This window comes from Scyliorhinus torazame, chromosome 27, assembly GCF_047496885.1.
Source record: "Scyliorhinus torazame isolate Kashiwa2021f chromosome 27, sScyTor2.1, whole genome shotgun sequence".
Classification (NCBI taxonomy): domain Eukaryota; kingdom Metazoa; phylum Chordata; class Chondrichthyes; order Carcharhiniformes; family Scyliorhinidae; genus Scyliorhinus; species Scyliorhinus torazame.
The window spans coordinates 30,264,946-30,285,059 of NC_092733.1; the positions used below are offsets into that span (position 1 = coordinate 30,264,946).

Below are 20,114 nucleotides of genomic sequence, written 5' to 3' on the forward strand. Positions count from 1 at the left end.
GACAAACCGATGGTTCCCCCGAATCGGGGACCACACCAAGGCGCCCACCTCCCCCCTGTGACGTCTCCATTGCCCCCAAACTTTATGGGTAGCCGCCACCACCGGGCTCGTGGAGGAAGCGGCAGCGGCGCCGTCACCAGCGCCTCCAGGCTCGTGCCCACACAGGATGCCATCTCCAGCCTCTTCCATGCCACCCCCTCCCCTTCCATCACCCACTTACGCACCATCACCATGTTGGCGGCCCAATAATACCCACAGAGGTTAAGCAACGCCAACCCCCCCTATCCCTGCACCGCTCCAGGAACACCCTTCTCACCCTCGGACTCTTCTGCGCCCACACAAACCCCATAACGCTCCTGTTAACCCGCCTGAAGAAGGCCTTAGGGATCAGGATGGGGAGGCACTGGAACAAGAACAAAAACCTCGGGAGCACCGTCATTTTAACTGACTGCACCCTACCCACCAGGGAGAGTGGCAGCACATCCCACCTTTTAAACTCCTCCTCCATTTGCTCCACCAGTATCGTGAAGTTAAGCTTATGCAGGGCTCCCCAACTCCTAGCCACCTGGACCCCCACATACCTGAAACTCCTCTCCGCCCTTTTTAGCGGGAGCTCGCTAATCCCCCTCTCCTGGTCCCCGGGGTGCACTACGAACAACTCGCTCTTCCCCATATTAAGTTTGTACCCGGAGAAATCCCCAAACTCCCTGAGAATCCTCATCACCTCCGGCATTCCCCCCACCGGGTCCGCCACATATAACAACAAATCGTCCGCATAGAGCGACACCCGATGTTCCTCCCCACCCCGCACCAGCCCCCTCCAGTTCCTCGACTCCCTCAACGCCATGGCCAGGGGCTCAATCGCCAGCGCAAAGAGCAGGGGGGACAGGGGACACCCCTGCCTCGTCCCCCGGTGTAGCCGGAAATACTCTGACTTCCTTCTGTTTGTGGCCACATTCGCCACCGGGGCCTCATACAGCAACTTAACCCACCTGACGAACCCCTCCCCAAACCTGAACCTTGTCAGCACCTCCCACAAGTACCCCCACTCTACCCTATCAAAGGCCTCCTCCTCATCCATGGCCACCACTATCTCCGCCTCCCCTTCCACCACCGGCATCATCATAACATTCAAGAACCTCCATACATTAGTATTCCTCCCTTTCACGAACCCCGTCTGATCCTCGTGAATGACCTGCGGCACACAGTCCTATCCTCGTGGCTAAAATCTTTGCCAACAACTTTGCATCTACATTTAGGAGTGAATCGGCCTGTAAACCCACATGGTAGGGGATCCTTGTCTGCTTCAGGATCAAGGAGATCAGCGCCCGAGACATCATCGGGGGCAAAGCCCCTCCTTCCCTTGCCTCGTTGAAGGTCCTTACCAACAGAAGGCCCAGCAGGTCCGCATACTTCTCATAAAATTTGGCCGGGAACCCATCCGGCCCCAGTGCCTTCCCTGCCTGCATGCTTCCTTTTCCTTTGACCAACTCCTCCAACCCAACCAACGCCCCCAGCCCCGCCACCTGCCCCTCCTCCACCCTCGGGAATCTCAACCGGTCCAGAAAGCGACCCATCCCTCCCTCCTCCAGTGGGGGCTCGGACCGATACAGATCCTCGTAGAAGTCCCTGAAGACCCCATTGATACCCACCCCACTTCGCACCATGCTCCCTCCCCCATCCTTAACTCCCCCGATCTCCCTAGCTGCCTCTCGCTTCCGAAGCTGGTGGGCCAGCATCCGGCTCGCCTTTTCTCCATATTCATATACCGCCCCCTGCGCCTTCCTCCACTGCGCCTCCGCCTTCCTGGTGGTCAACAGATCGAATTCGGCCTGGAGGCTACGCCGCTCCCTAAGCAATCCATCCTCCGGGACCTACGCGTACCTCCTGTCCACCCTCACCATCTCCCCCACCAGCCTCTCCCTCTCTTTTCCCTCCTCTCCTTATGGGCCCTAATGGAGATCAGCTCTCCCCTGACCACCGCCTTCAGCGCCTCCCAGACCACCCCCACTTGGACCTCCCCATTGTCCAGGTACCTCTCTATACACCCTCGTACCCGCCCGCTCACCTCCTCGTCCGTCAACAACCCCACCTCTAAGCGCCACAGCGGGCGCTGGTCCCTCTCTTCCCCCAGCTCGAGGTCTACACAATGCGGAGCGTGATCGGAGATGGCTATCGCCGAGTACTCCGTATGTTCCACCCTCGGAATCAGCGCCCTACTCATGACAAAGAAGTCAATCCGGGAATAGGCCTTGTGGACATGGGAGAAGAATGAGAATTCCCTGGCCCCCGGCCTCGCAAACCTCCATGGGTCCACCCCTCCCATCTGGTCCATGAACCCCCTCAGCACCTTGGCCGCCGCCGGCCTCCTACCCGTCCTAGACCTGGAGCGATCCAGTGCCGGGTCCAGCACCGTATTGAAATCTCCCCCCATTATCAGGCCCCCTGTCACCAGGTCCGGAATCCGGCCCAGCATACGCCGCATGAACCCCGTATCGTCCCAGTTCGGGGCGTATACATTGACCAACACCACCCGCTCTCCCTGCAGCTTGCCACTTACCATCACATACCTACCGCCATTGTCTGCCACAATGCTCGACTCCTCGAACGACACTCTCTTCCCCACCAAGATCGCCACCCCCTGATTTTTTGCATCCAACTCTGAATGAAACACCTGCCCTACCCACCTCTTTCTCAACCTTACCTGATCCGCCACCCTCAGGTGCGTCTCCTGAAGCATGGCCACATCTGCCTTCAGCCCCTTCAGGTACACGAACACCCGGGCCCATTTGACTGGCCCGTTCAGCCCCCTTACGTTCCAGGTTATCAGCCGGATCGGGGGCTGCCTGCCCCCCTCCCCCGCCGACTAGCCATATCCCTTCCTAGGCCAGCCACGTGCCCGCGCCCTCCCCCCGCACGACCCGTTCCCCACAGCGGCAGACCCCCGCCCCGACCCCCTCTACCGGCTCCAGCTCCCCCTTGGCCATTCCAGCAGCAACCTGCCCCCCCCCCCCCAGCTAGATCCCCCCCTAGCTGCATTGCTTCCCCCATTGCACTCCCGTAAGTCAGCCGACTCCTGCTGACTCCCGCCACTCCCTCGACCCCCCCCCCCCCCCGCAGTGTGGAACTTCCCCTCCCCCCCCCCCCCATTGTCCACCAGCAGGCTCTCCTCCCCCTTCCACTCCCAGCGTGGGAAAGAGCCCGTGCTTCCCAGCTCCGGCCCCGCCCCCTTCAGCCCTTAGCACGGGAAAAAGCGCGCGCTTTCCACTCGCCCGGCCCCGCCTCCCCTGGCGCAGCTCCCTTTTCAGGCTCGGTCCCCTTACCCCCAACTTACCCCTGGCCTCACCTCCCCCCCCCCCCCCGCGGGGCCCCATCCACCCTGCCGCCCATCAACCCCCCAAGCCGTTTACCCACCCCACTCCACAAGCCCACCCGGTGCACCCAACCAAGACATTGCCCAACCAACCCCCGAAAAACAAAGAACAAAGAATCCCCCCTCAACATACAACACAACAACCCCCAACCATCCCTCCACTGCGACCCCCCGTGCCTGACCCTCAGTCCGAGTCCAATTTTTCAGCCTGAACAAAGGCCCACGCCTCCTCCGGGGACTCAAAATAATGATGTCGGTCCTTATGGGTGACCCACAGACGCATCGGCTGCAGCATGCCGAACTTCACCCCCCTCCTGTGCAGCACCGCCTTCGCCCAGTTGTAACCGGCCCTCCTCTTTGCCACCTCCGTGCTCCAATCTTGGTAGATCCGGACCTCCGCGTTCTCCCACCTGGTGCTCCGCTCCTTCTTGGCCCACCTTAGCACGCATTCCCGATCAGCAAACCGGTGGAACCGCACCAGCACCGCCCGTGGCGGCTTGCTGGCCATGGGCCTCCTCGCCAGCACTCGGTGGGCCCCCTCCAGCTCCAGGGGCCCCTGGAAGGCCCCCGCTCCCATCAGCGAATTCAGCATGGTGACCACATAGGCCCCCACGTCCGATCCCTCCAGCCCCTCCGGGAGACCCAGGATCCGCAGGTTTTTCCGCCTCGACCGGGTCTCCATCTTCTCAAACCTCTCCTATTTTTTATGGAGCGCCTCGTGTGCCTCCACCTTCACCGCTAGGCCTAGGATCTCATCTTCGTTCTCAGAGACCTTTTGCCGGACCTCCCGGATTGCCGCCCCTTGGGCCGTCTGGGTCTCCAGCAGCTTATCGATTGAAGCCTTCATCGGCTCCAGCAGATCCGCTTTCAGCTCCCTGAAGCAGCGCTTGAGAAACTCCTGCTGCTCCTGCGCCCACTGCATCCACGCTGCCTGGTCCCCGCCCGCCGCCATCTTGGTATTCCTCCCTCGCACCTTTTTTTGCTTCACTGCCACTTTTTTGGTCGCCCCACTCCTGGTCCAAGCCATACACTATTGGGGGAATGTTGCTGTCCCCTTCCCACACCGGGAAACGTCGAGTAAGCGCCATTATGGGCTCTAAAAAGAGCCCAAAAGTCCGTTTCTAGCGGGAGCTGCCGAGCGTCCGACTTAGCTCCACATAGCCGCAACCGGAAGTCCTGTTCACGATTCTCTTAAGGATAATGTGCAGGTTCAGTCGGCAGTTAAGAAGGCAAATGCAATGTTAGCATTCATGCCAAGAGGGCTAGAATACAAGACCAGGGATGTACTTCTGAGGCTGTATAAGGCTCTGGTTAGACCCCATTTGGAGTATTGTGAGCTGGTTTGGGCCCCATATCTAAGGAAGGATGTGCTGGCCTTGGAAAGGGTCCAGAGGAGGTTCACAAGAATGATCCCTGGAATTAAGAACTTGTCGTAATAGGAACGTTTGAGGACTCTGGGTCTGTACTCGTTGGAGTTTAGAAGGATGAGAGGGGATCTTATTGAAACATACATGTTATAACCTGCCTGCTTACCATTGGCTGGGGACTAATGACAATCCCACAATCCTGTGGGAGTATGAGCTTCCCCAATGAGGGGGGCGGAGAAACCATTAGTAAACTCCAAGTATAAATAAAGCTGGCCAGTTTGGAACCAGCAAGAAGGAATGTGCAGCAAGGGAAGTTGCTGCTGCTGTTATATATATATATATGTTATTGTAAATAAATGTTATTACTTTGTATCCTTAAAACTCGTGCTGGATTCTTCGTGGCCCTCACAAAAGTACAAGACACTGCAAGGCCTGGATAGAGTGGACGTGGAGAGGATGTTTCCACTTGTAGGAAAAACTAGAACCAGAGGACACAATCTCAGATTGAAAATGAAAATGAAATGAAAATTGCTTATTGTCACAAGTAGGCTTCAAATGAAGTTACTGTAAAACGCCCCTAGTCGCCACATTCCGGCGCCTGTTTGGGGAGGCACATATGGGTATTGAACCGTGCTGCTGGCCTACCTTGGCCTGCTTTCAAAGCCAGCGATTTAGCCCTGTGTTAAACTAGCCCCTAACCAAATGAAAGGGACGATCCTTTAAAACAGAAATTAGGATTTTTTTCAGCCAGAGGGTGGTGATTCTGTGGAACTCTTTGCCGCAGAAGGCTGTGGAGGCCAATTCACTGAGTATCTTTAAGGCAGAGATAGATAGGTTCTTGATTAATAAGGAGATCAGGGGTAATGGGGAGAAGGCAGAAGAATGGGCATGAGAAAAATATCAGCCATGATTGAATGGCGGAGCAGACTCGATGGGCCGAGTGGCCTAATTCTGCTCCTATATCTTATGGTCTTATAGTACACTCACAGCTATGGACCCCAAAATCAAAACATTGGTGGGGGTGGAACGGGCACCTCCGTTTATGGATTCTGAAATCTCCTCCCTATCTCTGTAACCTCCTCCAGCCCAACAATACTCCCAGGATCACTGCACTCTTTCAATGTTGGTCTCTTGCGCATTCCCATTGGCTGCCGTGCCTTCAGCTACCAAGACCCGCAGCTCTGATATCCTCTCCCTACAGCTCTCCGCCTCTCTACCCCCCTTTCCTCTTTGACCAAGCTTTTTGTCTCCTGTCCGAATATGCAATGTGGCTCGCCGTCAAATTGTGTTCGATAATGCTCTCCTGTGAAACGCCCTGGGGATGTAGCGCTGCATTAGGGGCACCGTATAAGTGCAGGTTGTTGTACATTCTGCAGTTTATCCTCCTCTTGTCCCTTTCACCTCAGCTGAGGTAGCTTCCTGTTCCCAGTATTGACGCTAATTGAATTTGATATATCACCAGCTGCACACAAAGCCTCCCCCTCTCTCTGAGCTATTATTAGAAGCTTCTGAATGGGTGCTGGTGTTTGATGTTTTCTTCTGCGTCTGTAGTGCTGGAGCAGGAGTGTTCACCTCCGATTAATAATGACAGCTTTATAGCAGATTAAATAAAGCTGTGTTTCTGTGGCAGGCCCTGTAAGTGACAAACATTTCTCCTCCGTACTTTACTTGCTAGTCTTGGATGTGGTCCAATTGACCTGTCATCCACAGTAATTGCCAAAAGTGGCATGTTTATTCCAGTGGTGTTCGGGAGCCGGTTAGAGGAGAACTGGGAGGTGATATTCAGCAGAAAGTGGATCTTGCTTCGAATGGACGTGGCGTGAAGTTTTTAAGCCGATCTATAGGTTTCAAAATCAAATTGTGACTTCACCATCTGTGCAGGTTAGCTGTTTAAAAAGTACCTGGATGAGCACTTGACACGTCACAACATTCAAGGCTATGGGCCAAGTGCTGGCAGATGGGATTAAGTAGGCAGGTCAGGTGTTTTTCATGGGTCAGTGCCGACTCGATGGGCCGAAGGGTCTCTTCTGCACTGTATTGTTCTGTGATTCTGTGGTGTGAAAGCGAGTCTCTGTAATGGTGAGCACGAGAGTACTGAATTGTCCGAAAAACCTATCTGGTTCGCTCGTGCCCTTGAGGGAAATAAATCTGCTATGCTTACCGGTCAGGCTTGTATGTGACTGCGGACCCACAGTGGTGTGGCTGACCCGTTGCAGATAATTAGGGATGGACAATAAATGCCATTTGCCCCCTCAGGTGAGGGGAAAAGACCCCATGACACTATTTGAAGAAGAGGTGAATAGAGTTTTCTCTGGCTATTAAACTATCATCGTTTGTTGTATAAAACAGGGAAGGAAATCTGCCGTCCTTACCCGGTCTGGCCGACACGTGACTCCAGACCCACAGCAGTGCGGCCCTCTGAAAGGGCCGAGCAAGCCGCTCGGTTATGCCAGAGCAGTTGGGGACGGGCAACAACAATTGGCCTCGCCATATCCCAGGAAAACAAAAATTAAAGGCACCAGGAACCGTCTAACCTGGTTTATTAAAATGAAAAACCTTTTTTCAGGTTTGTTTCTTCCGAGTTATGGAACAATACAGCACGGAAGGAGGCTGTGCCGGCTGTTTGAAAGAGCTGTACCATCAGTCCCACCCCCCCACATGGCTCTGCAAAGTTTTCCTTTTCCGGTATTTATCCCACTCCCCATTGAATGTTATTTTGGAATCAGCTCCCGCCACCCTTTCAGCCAGTGCGTTCCACGTCATAAATTGCTGCATCAGAGAGAATGTCTCCTCATCTTCTCCCCCCCCCCCCCCCCCCCCCCCCCGCCCCCAGCTCTTCTGTCAATTATTATAAACTGCACTCCAGTTACTGACCCTCTTTTCTTTTAATTTATTCATTCAGGGGATGGGGGGGTCGCTGGCCGGGCCCAGAATTTATTGCCCATCCCTAATTGCCCTCGAGAAGGTGGCGGTGAGCTGCCTTCCTGAGCCGCTGCAGTCCCACCGTGCTGGTAGGGAGGGAGTGCTAGGAAGGAACGGACAATATGTTTCCACGTCAGATGAACTTGGAGGGGAACTTGCAGGAGACGGTGTTCCCATGCATCTGCAACCCTTGTCCTTCTAGACGGTAGCATTCGTGGGTTTGGGAGGTGGAAGCACCTTCAGCCTTACCAGTTGAAGCACCTTCTCCCTACCTATGGTACCAAAATACATGATAAATTTGAACACCTCTATTCAGTCTTCACCTTCGCAATTTTGAGGGACACAGCTCCAGCTTCTCTGGGTGCTCCATTAGTGTGTCAGCACTTCAACAATTGGTTACATTTAAATTTGTTGCAGCAAGTTGTGTAAGTTTTTGTGTTTTTATAATTTATTTTTACGGTAACCAGAGTGTCTGAATATTTGTATTTTTACTCTTTGCTGGACAGCTCCTGAGGTTGCTGGAGCCTCCTGTCTCCTTACACCATCAGCATCCCCAATAGACATGGTCCCTGAAGAAAATGGCCCCACCGACAGACACCTGTAAGTACTTGACTCGGCTCGTCCACAGTGTCCGTTCCGGTGCCTGCTCTCCCACATTCCGATCAGAACTTTCCTGCGTATTTCACGTTTTGCCCTGTCTTCCCTTTCAGCGCGACAGTTACATGCAACATCGGTAAATGCTCAAAGCAACTTTCGACTGTGACCTTTCTCCTCCCATCTTTCCCTCTTTTTAATCTTTCCCAAAACCTTTCTCCTCCCATCTTTCCCTCTTTTTAATCTTTCCTAAAGATGTTTTTGGGCCTACGCAAGAAAACCCTTCCTCCCCCAGTGGGCCATCTGTCACTTGTTCGTCAGTTTTGCTGGTCACGCCCCATTGTTCCACCCCCTCTCACACCTCTCCCTCTCTTTAGCTCTGAAGAAGTGCCGTACAGACTCAAAATGCTTTCCCCTCCTACGGATGCCGCCAAACCTGCTGAGCATTTCCAGCTTGCTGTGTTCCTGTATCAATAAATGTACAGTGGTCACCTGCAGAATCCTCCAGCTACAACTGTAATTCACATCCGTATCCTGTGGCCATCATGATGGTTATCATTCACTTTGGTAGCAAAAGCGGGAAGGCAGATTATTATCTGAATAACAGATTGAGGGAGGGGAACGTGCAACAAGACCTGGGTGTCCTCGTACACCAGTCGCTGAAGATAGGCATGCAGGTGCAGCAGGCAGTAAAGAAGGCAAATGGCATGTTGACCAATATAGCGAGAGGATTCGAGTGCAGGAGCAGGGGTGTCCTGCTGCAATTATGATGAGGCCACTCCTGGGAATATTGTGTGCAGTTTTGGTCACCTCATCTGCGGAAGGATATCCTTGCTACTGTACAGAGAAGGTTTACCAGACTGATTCCTGGGATGGCGGGACTGATGTATGAGGAGAGGTTGAGTCTGTTAGGATTATATTCGCGGGAGTTCAGAAGAATGAGGGGGGAATCTCATTGAAACCCAGATAATTGTAACAGGACTAGGCATGATAAATGCAAGCAGGATATTCCCGATGTCAGGGGGTGTCCAGCACCAGGGGCCACAGTCTGAGCATACGGGGTAGATCATTTAGGATAGGGATGAGGAGAAATTTCTCTACCGAGAAAGTGGTCGGCCTGTGGAATTCGTTACCACCGGAAGTAGTTGAGGCCAAAACATTGTCTGTTTTCATTGTATGCAGTTAGATATAGCACTTGAGGGTGATAGGCTGAGAGGATATGGGGGGGGGGACGCGGGATCAAACTATTGAGTTGGATAATCAGTCATGATCATAATGAATGGCGAAGCAGTCTCGAAGGGCCGAATGGCCTCCTCATAGATGATTATCATAGATTATCATAGAATTTACAGTGCAGAAGGAGGCCATTCGGCCCATCGAGTCCGCACCGGCTCTTGGAAAGAGCACCCTACCCAAGGTCAACATCGCCACCCCATCCCCATAACCCAGTAACCCCACCCAACACCAAGGGCAATTCTGGACACTAAGGGCAATTTATCATGGCCAATCCACCTAACCAGCACATCTTTGGACTGTGGGAGGAAACCGGAGCACCCGGAGGAAACCCACACACACACGGGGAGGATGTGCAGACTCCGCACAGACAGTGACCCAAGCTGGAATCGAACCTGGGACCCTGGAGCTGTGAAGCAATTGTGCTATCCACAAGGCTACCGTGCTGCCCCAATACCCTCCTGCTCCTATTTTCTGTTGCTTCTGACCTTGAGCCCATATTTTACAAGCACTTCATTCATCAATGCCAATCAACGTCTAAAATTATTCCTAAAGGGATATTTCACATAAACACAACTGCACTGTGATAGCACATAAATATTCAGCATCACAAACTCGTACTAATTCACCTACTGTGCACAACAGCATGAGATACATTCATTTCAATTCAAATTAACATACTAATTCACATCTGTCCTCCAATTGATGTTTTTCTCTTCATGTTTTTCTTCGATTATTCTCATGTTCTTCTGGTTTCTGAGCTTTCTATTTGCTGACCCATGGAAATGCCCCCCCGCTCCCGATGGCTTTTCCCAGTAAACTCAGTGACAACAAAGGAGCTCTTCATTTTGAGGCAGACGTCAGGAGTCTGATGCTGAGTCAGATGGGGATGGTATCCCAGCGTCTGATGGTGATCCAGGCGGGGACTGTGACTAAACATCCGAGACTGAATCTTTCTTCCTGTCCCGAATGGAGGACCGCCATCAGATGGTTGCGGGACTGTTTTTCTGTTCCTCCCTCATCGTGTCTCATTCGTCATCTCACTTTCTTCCACCCAATTATCACTGCTCCTTTACCCCCGGCCCTCTCACATTTCAACTGGCTGAGAAGCAGTGGGCTGCCTGGGTGAACTGGAATCCTGGCCCAGTATATTTCAACAGCCTTGGGGGGGAAATGTAATAATGGTGTCTTTGTTAACAGCTTGGAAGAGAATGGCAAGTCTGTCGACCCAATTGAATGGAGCATCGCTGATGTGGTGAATTATTTTAAGGAGGCAGGATTCCCAGACCAGGCTAGTGCTTTTGAGGATCAGGTGAGTGTGGGACCTTTCTGGTGCTGGGATTCCTCCAAGTGAGTTTGAATTTAGGAACGCTACCATTGGTATGAGACTATTTTCTGAATGCACGCTGCAAAATATTGAAGAGTGCATGTTTAAAATAGCTTTAACAAGAAATAACACACCCCACACTTGTCATTAACTCTGGTCGAATTCTCTTTGCGAAGGATGGAATAGTGTATCCCCTTGTCACAGCAGGGGATAAAGCGATGTCCGGGACAGTGACTTCCTGCTCACTGCAGTCAGTTGAGGCTCTGGAGTGTCAAGGTTCAAGATGTCAATGGTCTATATCCATTGGGTTTTGTGCCAATAGCTCCCAAAGTGTGGGTCCTGAATCTCAATGAAGGAAACAATGATGATGTGAGGCGTGAGTTGGCTATGATGGATTGGGTAATGTTACTCAAAGGGATGACGATGGATAGGCAAAGGGAACCATTCAAAGAACGCAAAGGGGAGCTGCAACTGCAATTGTTCATTCCTGTCCGGCGCAAAAATAAAATGCGAGAGGGGCCAAACCACACAGTGGGTAGCACTGTTGCTTCACAGCGCCAGGGTCCCAGGTTCGATTCCCGGCTTGGGTCACTGTCTGTGCGGAGTCTGCACGTTCTCCCTGTGTCTGAGTGGGTTTCCTCCGGGTGCTCTGGTTTCCTCCCACAAGTCCCGAAAGACGTGCTTGTTAGGTGAATTGGACATTCTGGGGCAGCACGGTGGCGCAGTGGGTTAGCCCTGCTGCCTCATGGCGCCGAGGTTCCAGGTTCGATCCCAGCTCTGGGTCACTGTCCGTGTGGAGTTTGCACATTCTCCCCGTGTTTGCGTGGGTTTTGCCCCCACAAACCAAAGATGTGCAGGTTGGGTGGATTGGCCACGCTAAATTGCCCCTTAATTGGAAAAAATGAATTTGGTACTCTAAATTTATATTTAAAAAAAAGAATTGGACATTCTGAATTCTCCCTCTGTGTACCCAAACAGGCAGCGGAATGTGGCGACTAGGGGAATTTCACAGTAACTTCATTGCAGTGTCAATGTAAGCCTAATAGTGACAATAAAGATTATTATTATTAGAATTAGAGGTAGTATTAGATGCAAGGAAGGGTCATTCAAATTGGCCAAAAGAAGCAACAGAGCTGGAGATTGGGAGCAGTATAGAATTCAGCAAAGGAAGACAAAGGGATAGATTAAGAAGGTGAAACTAGAGTAAGAAAGTAAGCTTGCAAGAAACAGACGAACTGACTGTAAGAGCTTCTAGAGGTATGTGAAGAGAAAAAGATTGGTGAAGACAAATTTAGGACTCTTACAGTCAAAAATAGGGGAATTTATATATTTTTTAAAAATTCATTTTTTAAGGAATGTGGGCATCACTGGCAAGGCCAGCATTTGTTGCCCATCTTAATTGCCCATCAGAAGGTGGTGGTGAGCTGCCTTCTTGCACAGCTACAATCCACGTGGTGTAGGTGCACCCACAGTGCTGTTAGAGAAGGGGTTCCAGGAGTTTGACCCAGCGACAGTGAAGGAACGGCAACATTTTTCCAAGTCAGGATGGTGAGTGACTTGGAACTTCCCAGTGCTGGGGAACAAAGAAATGGCTGACCAACTAAATACATGCTTTGGTTCTGTCTTCACAAAGGAGGATTGGGATTGGATTGGATTTGGGTTTATTGTCACGTGTGCTGAGGTACAGTGAAAAGTATTGTTCTGCGCGCAGTCCAGACAGGTCGTTCCGTACATGAAAAAATAACATAAATACACAACGTAAATATATAGACACAGGCATCGGGTGAAGCATACAGAGTGTAGTACTCCTCAGTGGAGAAGATGCGTGAAGTGATCAGTTCAGTCCATAAGAGGGTCATTCAGGAGTCTGGTAACAGCTGGGAAGAAGCTGTTTTTGAATCTGTTAGTGCGTGTTCTTGCATAAATAACATACCAGAAATGCTGGGGAACACAAGAGTTTAGTGAGCGGGAAGAATTGAATGAAATCAGTATCAGTCAGGAAATGTTGTTGGGGAGATTGATGGGATTGAACGCCGATAAATCTGCAGGGCTTGATAATCTATATCCCAGAGTATTTGAGGAAGTGGTGCTAAAAATAGTGGATGCATTGGTGGTCATCTCCCAGAATTCTATAGACTCTGGAACAATTCCAACAGATAATTTTATTAGTATAATCATTTTTATTAGTGGCACAAGTAGGCTTACATTAATACTGCAGTATTGGAGGGTAGCTAATGTAACCCCACTATTTGGAAGGGGAGATTGAGAGAAAACAGGGAATTATAGACCAGTCAGCCTGACGTCAGTAGTAGGGAAAATGCTAGAGTCCATTATGAAAGGTTTAGTCGCAGTGCACTTGGGAAAACAGTTGCAAGGTCGGACAGAGTCAACGTGGATTTATGATGGGGAAATCATGCTTGACAAATCTACTGGAATTCTTCGAGAATGTAACTAGCAGAGTTGATGAGGGCGAGCCAGTGGATATGGTTTATTTGGACTTTCAGAAGGCTTTCGACAAAGCCCCACACAAGAGATTAGCGTGTAAAATTAAAGCGCATGGGATTGGGGTTAGTGTATTGAGATGGATGGAAAACTGGTTGGCAGACAGGAAACAAAGAGTAGGAATAAACAGGTCTTTTTCCAAAAGGTAGGCAGTAACGAGTGGGGTACCGCAGGGATCAGGGACCTAGCTATTCATAATATATATTAATGATTAAGATGAAGGGACTAAATATAGCATCTCCAAATTTGCAGATGGTACAAAGCTGGGTGGGAGTGTGGAGAGTGAGTTGTGAAGAGTGATTTGGAAAAGTTGAGTGATTGGGCAAATGCATGACAGATGCAGTATATGTGGATAAATGTGAGGTTATCCACTTTGGTAGCAAAATCAGTGAGGCAGATTATTATCCTTGGGATGGCGAGACTGACCTCGGTGGAGAGTTGCATTGGTTAGGATTGTATTCGCTGGAGTTTAGAAGAATGAGGGGGGGGGGGGGCTCATAGAAACCTAAGGATACGGGGCAAACTATTTGGATTTGGATTTTGTTTATTGTCACGTGTACAGAGGTACAGTGAAAACTATTTTTCTGCGAGCAGCTAAAATAGACCATTAAGTACATGAAAAGAAAAGAAAATACATAATAGGGCAACACAAGGTACACAATGTGAACACATAACACTGGCATCGGGTGAAGCATATAGGGGTGTAGTATTAATCAGGTCAGTCCATAAGAGGGTCGTTTAGGACTGAGATGAGGAAAAATGTCTTCGCCCAGTGAGTGGTCAGTCTGTGGAATTCGCTACCACAGAAAGCAGTTCAGGCCAAAATATTGTATGTGTCCAAGAAGGAGTTAGACATAGTACTTGGGGCTAAAGGGATCAAAGGATATGGGGGGAAAGTGGGAACAGTTACATAGAACATACAGTGCCGAAGGAGGCCATTCGGCCCATCGAGCCTGCACCGACCCATTTAAGTCCTCACTTCCACCCTATCCCCGTAACGCAATAACTCCTCCTTACCTTTTTGGACACTAAGGGCAATTCAGCATGGCCAATCCACCTAACCTGCATGTCTTTGGACTGTGGGAGGAAACCAGAACATCCGGGTTACTGAGTTGGATGATCAGTCATGACCATAATGAGCTGGCTCGGGGGGCCGAGTGGGCCCCTCCTGCTCTTATATTCTATGTTTCTATGGGTCAGCTGACTAGCAACCCAAAAGCCGTCCGGCTGCATTCTCCTTAAGGACAGCCCCTATGAAGGTCCGGATAACATAATGGCTCTTCTTGGTGGCTGTCTCTTAATACGTTTATGCTGGGACTCCCTCAGGCTTCCGGTATTTCCACTGACTGTCTAAACTTGCCCACCTTTTTAAGTTGGTTATCAGCCTCTTGCCTCAGCAGTGCCGTCCTTGGTGAAGAGAGCACTCATCAGAAACGTACCATCATTTGCAGTAAATGCCACTTGTTGGTTGAATCAGAAACAGAACACTGTACACGCTGGAATCTACTTCGCGACAGCTGGCAGGACCATAAATGGACCGGAACTACCGTCTGGCCTCAAGGCATGGTAGTGGCTATCGGACTCCCGTTCCGGGGGACCTGATGCACCTCATTTCTGAAGGGATCTAATTGAAAATTAGGGAATCCACACTGAAACCGTATAGAACCTTGGTTGGACTGCACATGGAGTGCTCCGTGCGGTTCTGACACCATGTTATAAAGAAAAGAGTGTTGGGGACATTGGAGAGGCTGCAGAGAAGATTTGCCAGGATGATGTTGGAAATTCCTGGGTGTACGTATCAGGAAAGGATCGATAAGCTGGGGTCTCTTTTTTTTCTTGAAAAAAGAAGGCTGAGGGGTGAGCGGTCTCAAAGGAAAGGTAGCTTTTGATAAGAGTAGATACGGAGAAAATGTTTCTGCTTGTGGGGTAGAGCTTGTACTGGAGGTCATCAGTGTAAGATGGTCATCGAGGAACCCAAAAAGGAAATTCGGAAGAATCCTTTTCACCCAGAGAAAGTGGTGAGAATGTGGAACTCGCGGCCACAGGGAACGATTGAAGCAAATGGCATTGAGGCAGTTTAAGTGAAAACGGGCAAGCGCATGAAGGCAAAAGGAATAGAGGGTTACAATGGTAGATTTAGATGATGTGGCACAGCGGTTAGCACGGCGGCCTCGCAGCGCCAGGGACACGGGTTGACTGTGGAGTTTGCACGTTCTCCCCGTGTGTGCGTGGGTTTCCTCCGGGTGCTCCCGTTTCCTCCCACAGTCCAAAGATGTGCAGGTTAGGTGGATTAGCTGTGCTGAATAGCTCCTTGGTGTCCAACGGTTAGGTGGGATTAAGGGGATTGGGCCTAGGTAGGGTGTTCCTTCGGAGGGTCGGTGCAGACCTGATGGGCCGAATGGCCTCCTCGGGATTCTATGGTGGGAGGAGGCTCAAGTGAAGTGTAAACACTGGCATGGACTGAATTGCCTATTTCTGTGCCTTATATCCTCTGTATGTAATAATGTTCCTCTATATGTATGAATGTAGGCTTCCCGAATCCAGCGGGATCTGGTATCCCAAGCAGTGATTGCCGGATGTCCACCCAGAGCGTCTCCTATCCCTGTGTGTACATAGATTCCAAGTGCGCGAGTTCGATTTTGTAGTTGAGGCTTAACGGGGTCTGTGCCTGGCACAGTGAGTGCACACCTCATTCCAGTGAAGTAATGATGTTATTGAGTTAAAGATTCCTATTCTTCCTTATTGCAGGAGATTGATGGCAAGTCCCTGCTCCTAATGAAGAGGAACGATGTTCTGACGGGACTGGCAATTAAACTGGGCCCCGCACTGAAGATATACGAGTATCATATCAAGGTGCTGCAGTTACACCATTTTAACAATGAGGCGCCCTCATGCTGATGGATGCCTGCCATTGGCAGCAGATTATGTGCCCTGTCCACCCAGCTTCTACCTGCACGCGCTCCACTGCAGCCTCACTTTAATGTATTCCCAAATTAAATTTGTCTGATTTTTAAAGGGAAAGGAGGAACGCCGGCAGGAATAAGACATTTATTTAAGAAGAAGTGCTGGGTTTGTACAAAGCAGGGTTTGGGGAGTGTTAAAACCTCTCTCGTCACGGTATGACCCACACTGCACTGGAATCCCCCCCCCCCACCTTTCTGTGGCCTAGCTGAGTGCCCCATGCGGGGCTTTTTCCCGGATCTCGTCATCTGGCTGGCGCCAAGAAAATAGCCGTGCTGACTTGGCTGCGATTGTGAGTGTGCCGGTCTGCAATGGGGGAGGTGGCGGAGGGGAAGATAGAGCAATAAGTACTGAACAGAATGAGCATCTTCCTACAGTCGGGTGGGGGCTGGCAGCTCGATTGTATCTCCCCAATAAAGGAAATCCCCTTCAAAATGGACACACAATCTTTTCGCGGGGCCCCTAGGTTGCGGAGCAGTTGGATTGTTATTTCCATGCTCTCTATCTTTTCACAATTACGCCCTCGTTGCGTTAATTACTTTTGGAGTCTTGCTTCAAGCGAGTACAGTTGTCACTGGTGCTGGAAGTGTGTCTCATCTATTTTGAACGTTTTTGTTATACTAGATGTTACCTGTGTGCTTCGAAATGCAACAAGCCTTAAATTGAAATCTTGCGAGCTGGGGGTTGTGACTGTTTACTCACACTTGCAGGATTTTGTGTGTTGCCGAATGAGTCTGCAGAATTTTTTAAAAATGTATTTAAACTTGGCCTCTGTCCGCAATTCCTCTTAATTGTTTTCTTCCTTTGTCTATACCTGTATGGAATTCTGGTGTGTCAACTTGCCATGTAACTGCGCCTCCCCTGGCAGGAGGATGTAACTGCAATGTGACGTGTTTACATGGGCAGTTTGTATTAGAAATATGGAATTTATATGGGGAAATATCAAAATTAGTACAGGATGTATTCCTTTGTAATGGAAGCATAATTACTTCTGTGTGCTCTAGTCTGGTTATTCCCCGCTCAGTCTGAAACTATGCTTGACCTGACTCTTCATCTGCAACCCCAGGGAAGGTTGTTTCGTCGTTATAACCAGCCTCTTGGGGTGTCAAGTGGATAGAACTTTAATGCGGTGTCGCTCAGTGAAGGTGACAGATTTAGCCAATCCCTTGCTTTCGGGTATTCGTTTCCTGTAAATTTTTTGTGGCATTTGCCTTCAGAAGATTTAAGTGCAAAATTGGCTTGTGTTCACGTGCAGGATTCTGGAAGTTTCTCCCCGTGTGTGTCCAGATGCTGGGTTAAAAACGTGGCCTTTTTTTTTTAGGCTTTCTGCTTGGCAAACCTTTGAGTTAAACCTTTCTTCCTGTGACCTCCCCTGGTTTTCCCCTTGAGTTTTTATTTCCACCAGTTTCAGCTTATAGTTCCACTCACAGTCTGGTTGAATCACCTCGATGGGTTACCTTGGGCGCATCTACGCGCCTGAGGCCCCGGTTTGAAAATGACTAAAGCGGAGGTGCCTTTGTTGGCCAGCTCTTGCACAAGCTGAGGAATCAATGGGCATGCGGTCCCGCTCATTTTAAACATTCATCGTCTGGGCCACGTGAGGAACCCTTCTTTGGAGAAATCGAAATCGGGCGTTGGTGCCACCACAAGTTACCCCACAATTCAGTTCAGTTGCAGAAGTGATTCAATAAAAGTTGGGATGGGGAAGAACTCGACTTGGGAGTATTTGGATTGGTTTCAGGAAGACATCACTAAGCATCACTGCAGCTCTGCACGGTAGATACAGATCGAATGCCGTGCCTTGTGCATAGTGAAAACATAACGTACGTTAAATTCACCACATAGCCAACCCACCGACATAGAATAGTGTTCTGTTCTATTATAATAGTATTCTGTTCTATGATGGTGGGTTTATTTGACTACGTGGCGCATTTAACATTTCGTAGAATATTCATAGAATTTTACAGTGCAGAAGGAGGCCATTTGGCCCATCGAATCTGCACCGGCCCTTGGAAAGAGCACCCCACTCAAGCCCCCGCCTCCACCCTATCCCAGTAACCCCACCTCACATTTGTTTCGACACTAAGGGCAATTTAGATGGCCAATCCACCTAACCCGCACATATTCGGACCGTGGGAGGAAACCGGAGCACCCGGAGGAAACCCACGGGGAGGACGTGCAGACAGTGACCCAAGCCGGGAAACGACCCTGGGACCCTGAAGCTGTGAAGCAACAGTGCGAACCCCACTGTGCTACCGTGCTGCCCATTTCTCAAGCCTATTGTGGTCCCAAACTGACTTTGGAACAGGAGGAGGCCGTTCAATTAGATCAGGGCTACTCTGTATCCGAGCCTCATCGCCCACCACCAGCCCCGGACCCCTGAACAACCTTAACCAACTTAATCTTATAAATCTCCGTTTTGAAATCTTCAGTTGAGCCTCCAGCAGCTTTTTGGGGGAAGGGAGTTCCAGATTTCCACCAGCCTTTTGAAAGATTGCCTCTGAACAACAATGCTGTGCGGCCTAGCCCTAATGTGAGCAACATCCTTTATTCGGGATCTTATAATTTCAGGAGTGGTCGTGTACGCTACCAGTGAGGACAGTGTGACCCTAAGTTAGGGATCAGGCGAGGGACGGTGGGATTGTAGGTGAGGGGGGGGGCTTTATAAACAGAAACAGGGGGCTTTATAAAAAGCAATGAGGATAATTTGAAAAATCTCGCACATGTGTTAGGAATTGCTGAAAAGGGAATGAAAATTTAAAGTTCTGTCCACCGGGTTTACGGCAGCTTTTCCTGTGCATTTACGTCCTTGCCCAGCTGGAGAATGATCAGCTTTCCTTTTGCACTCCACGTGTGCTGTGCTGTTTTCAGAGTTGTCTCTCTCAGTCAGCCGTTGTACTTGTATTCCCGTGGTGGCAGGGGGCACCATCCCAGGTGCCGAGGCAGGTGTGCCTTTTCCTGCCGAGCCTCGCCGCTCAAGAGCGCTGCGGACTGTGGCAGTAAGACGCACGCCTGTGCACTGGGCCTCCCGTGTGGTGCAAAACATTGGCACAACCTCAGCCGCTGCCCTTTCCCTTTGAGTGAGGTGGGGGTCCCAAGCTGGTGCTGAGAGATTGAGCCCTGCAAACAACAGCCGTCAATGCGCTTTACCGATTCTTTTGTGTGTTTAAATTGTGAGATTTTATAATAAAGGAGTAACAAAAAGCCATGTGTTTTGAATGGAATGCACAAAATGGATAGTGTGAGTTTTTAAGAGGTTATTCTTGCTAACTGAGATGCTGTTAAGCAATAAAAGCAACAGTGTTCAAATGAAAAGTGTTTAATAAACTTGTTGATTCAAAATGGTTCTTGTTGGTTTGTGGAATTTCTCAGGCGTGTTCATTTTGTAGCAACAACCTGCCTTTGGATAGTGACTTACACATTACTTGGGAGTAAAATGTACCACGGTGCTTTAGAGACGCATTATCAAACTTCAATACTGAGCTATGTGAGATCATAGAATTTTACGGTGCAGAAGGGGGCCATTCGGCCCATCGAGGAGGCCATTCGGCCCATCGAGATAGGACATGTGACCAAAAGCTTGGTGAAAGAGGTAGATTTTAAGGAATTCCTTTTGAGGCGATTCCTGAGCTTGTGCACAGCAGGCTGGAGTCACATTGGACCTGGAGCCGCACGTAGGCCAGACAAGGTAAGGACGGCGGATTTACTTCCCCAACGGACATTAAGTGAACCAGATGGGTTGTCATGGCAATCAATAGTATTTTCACGGTCATCGTTATCGAGACTAGCTTTCAATTCCAGATTGATTCAATTAAATTTAAATTGCACCCACTGC

The 20,114-nt window shown here is 50.1% G+C and overlaps 1 protein-coding gene across 2 annotated transcripts in view; it reads left to right on the forward strand.

Moving 5' to 3' along the window:
• Positions 1–19,623, forward strand: part of LOC140403328 (sterile alpha motif domain-containing protein 1-like) — a 103,490-nt gene extending 83,867 nt beyond the window's left edge. For both annotated transcript variants that reach the window (XM_072491199.1, XM_072491200.1), the window contains 3 exons: positions 8,169–8,262; positions 10,690–10,801; positions 16,067–19,623. In XM_072491199.1, coding sequence (XP_072347300.1) covers positions 8,169–8,262; positions 10,690–10,801; positions 16,067–16,216 — 356 coding nt within the window. In that variant the 3' untranslated portion in view covers positions 16,217–19,623. The remainder of the gene's footprint in view (positions 1–8,168; positions 8,263–10,689; positions 10,802–16,066) is intronic.
• The last annotated feature ends 491 nt before the right edge of the window (positions 19,624–20,114 follow it).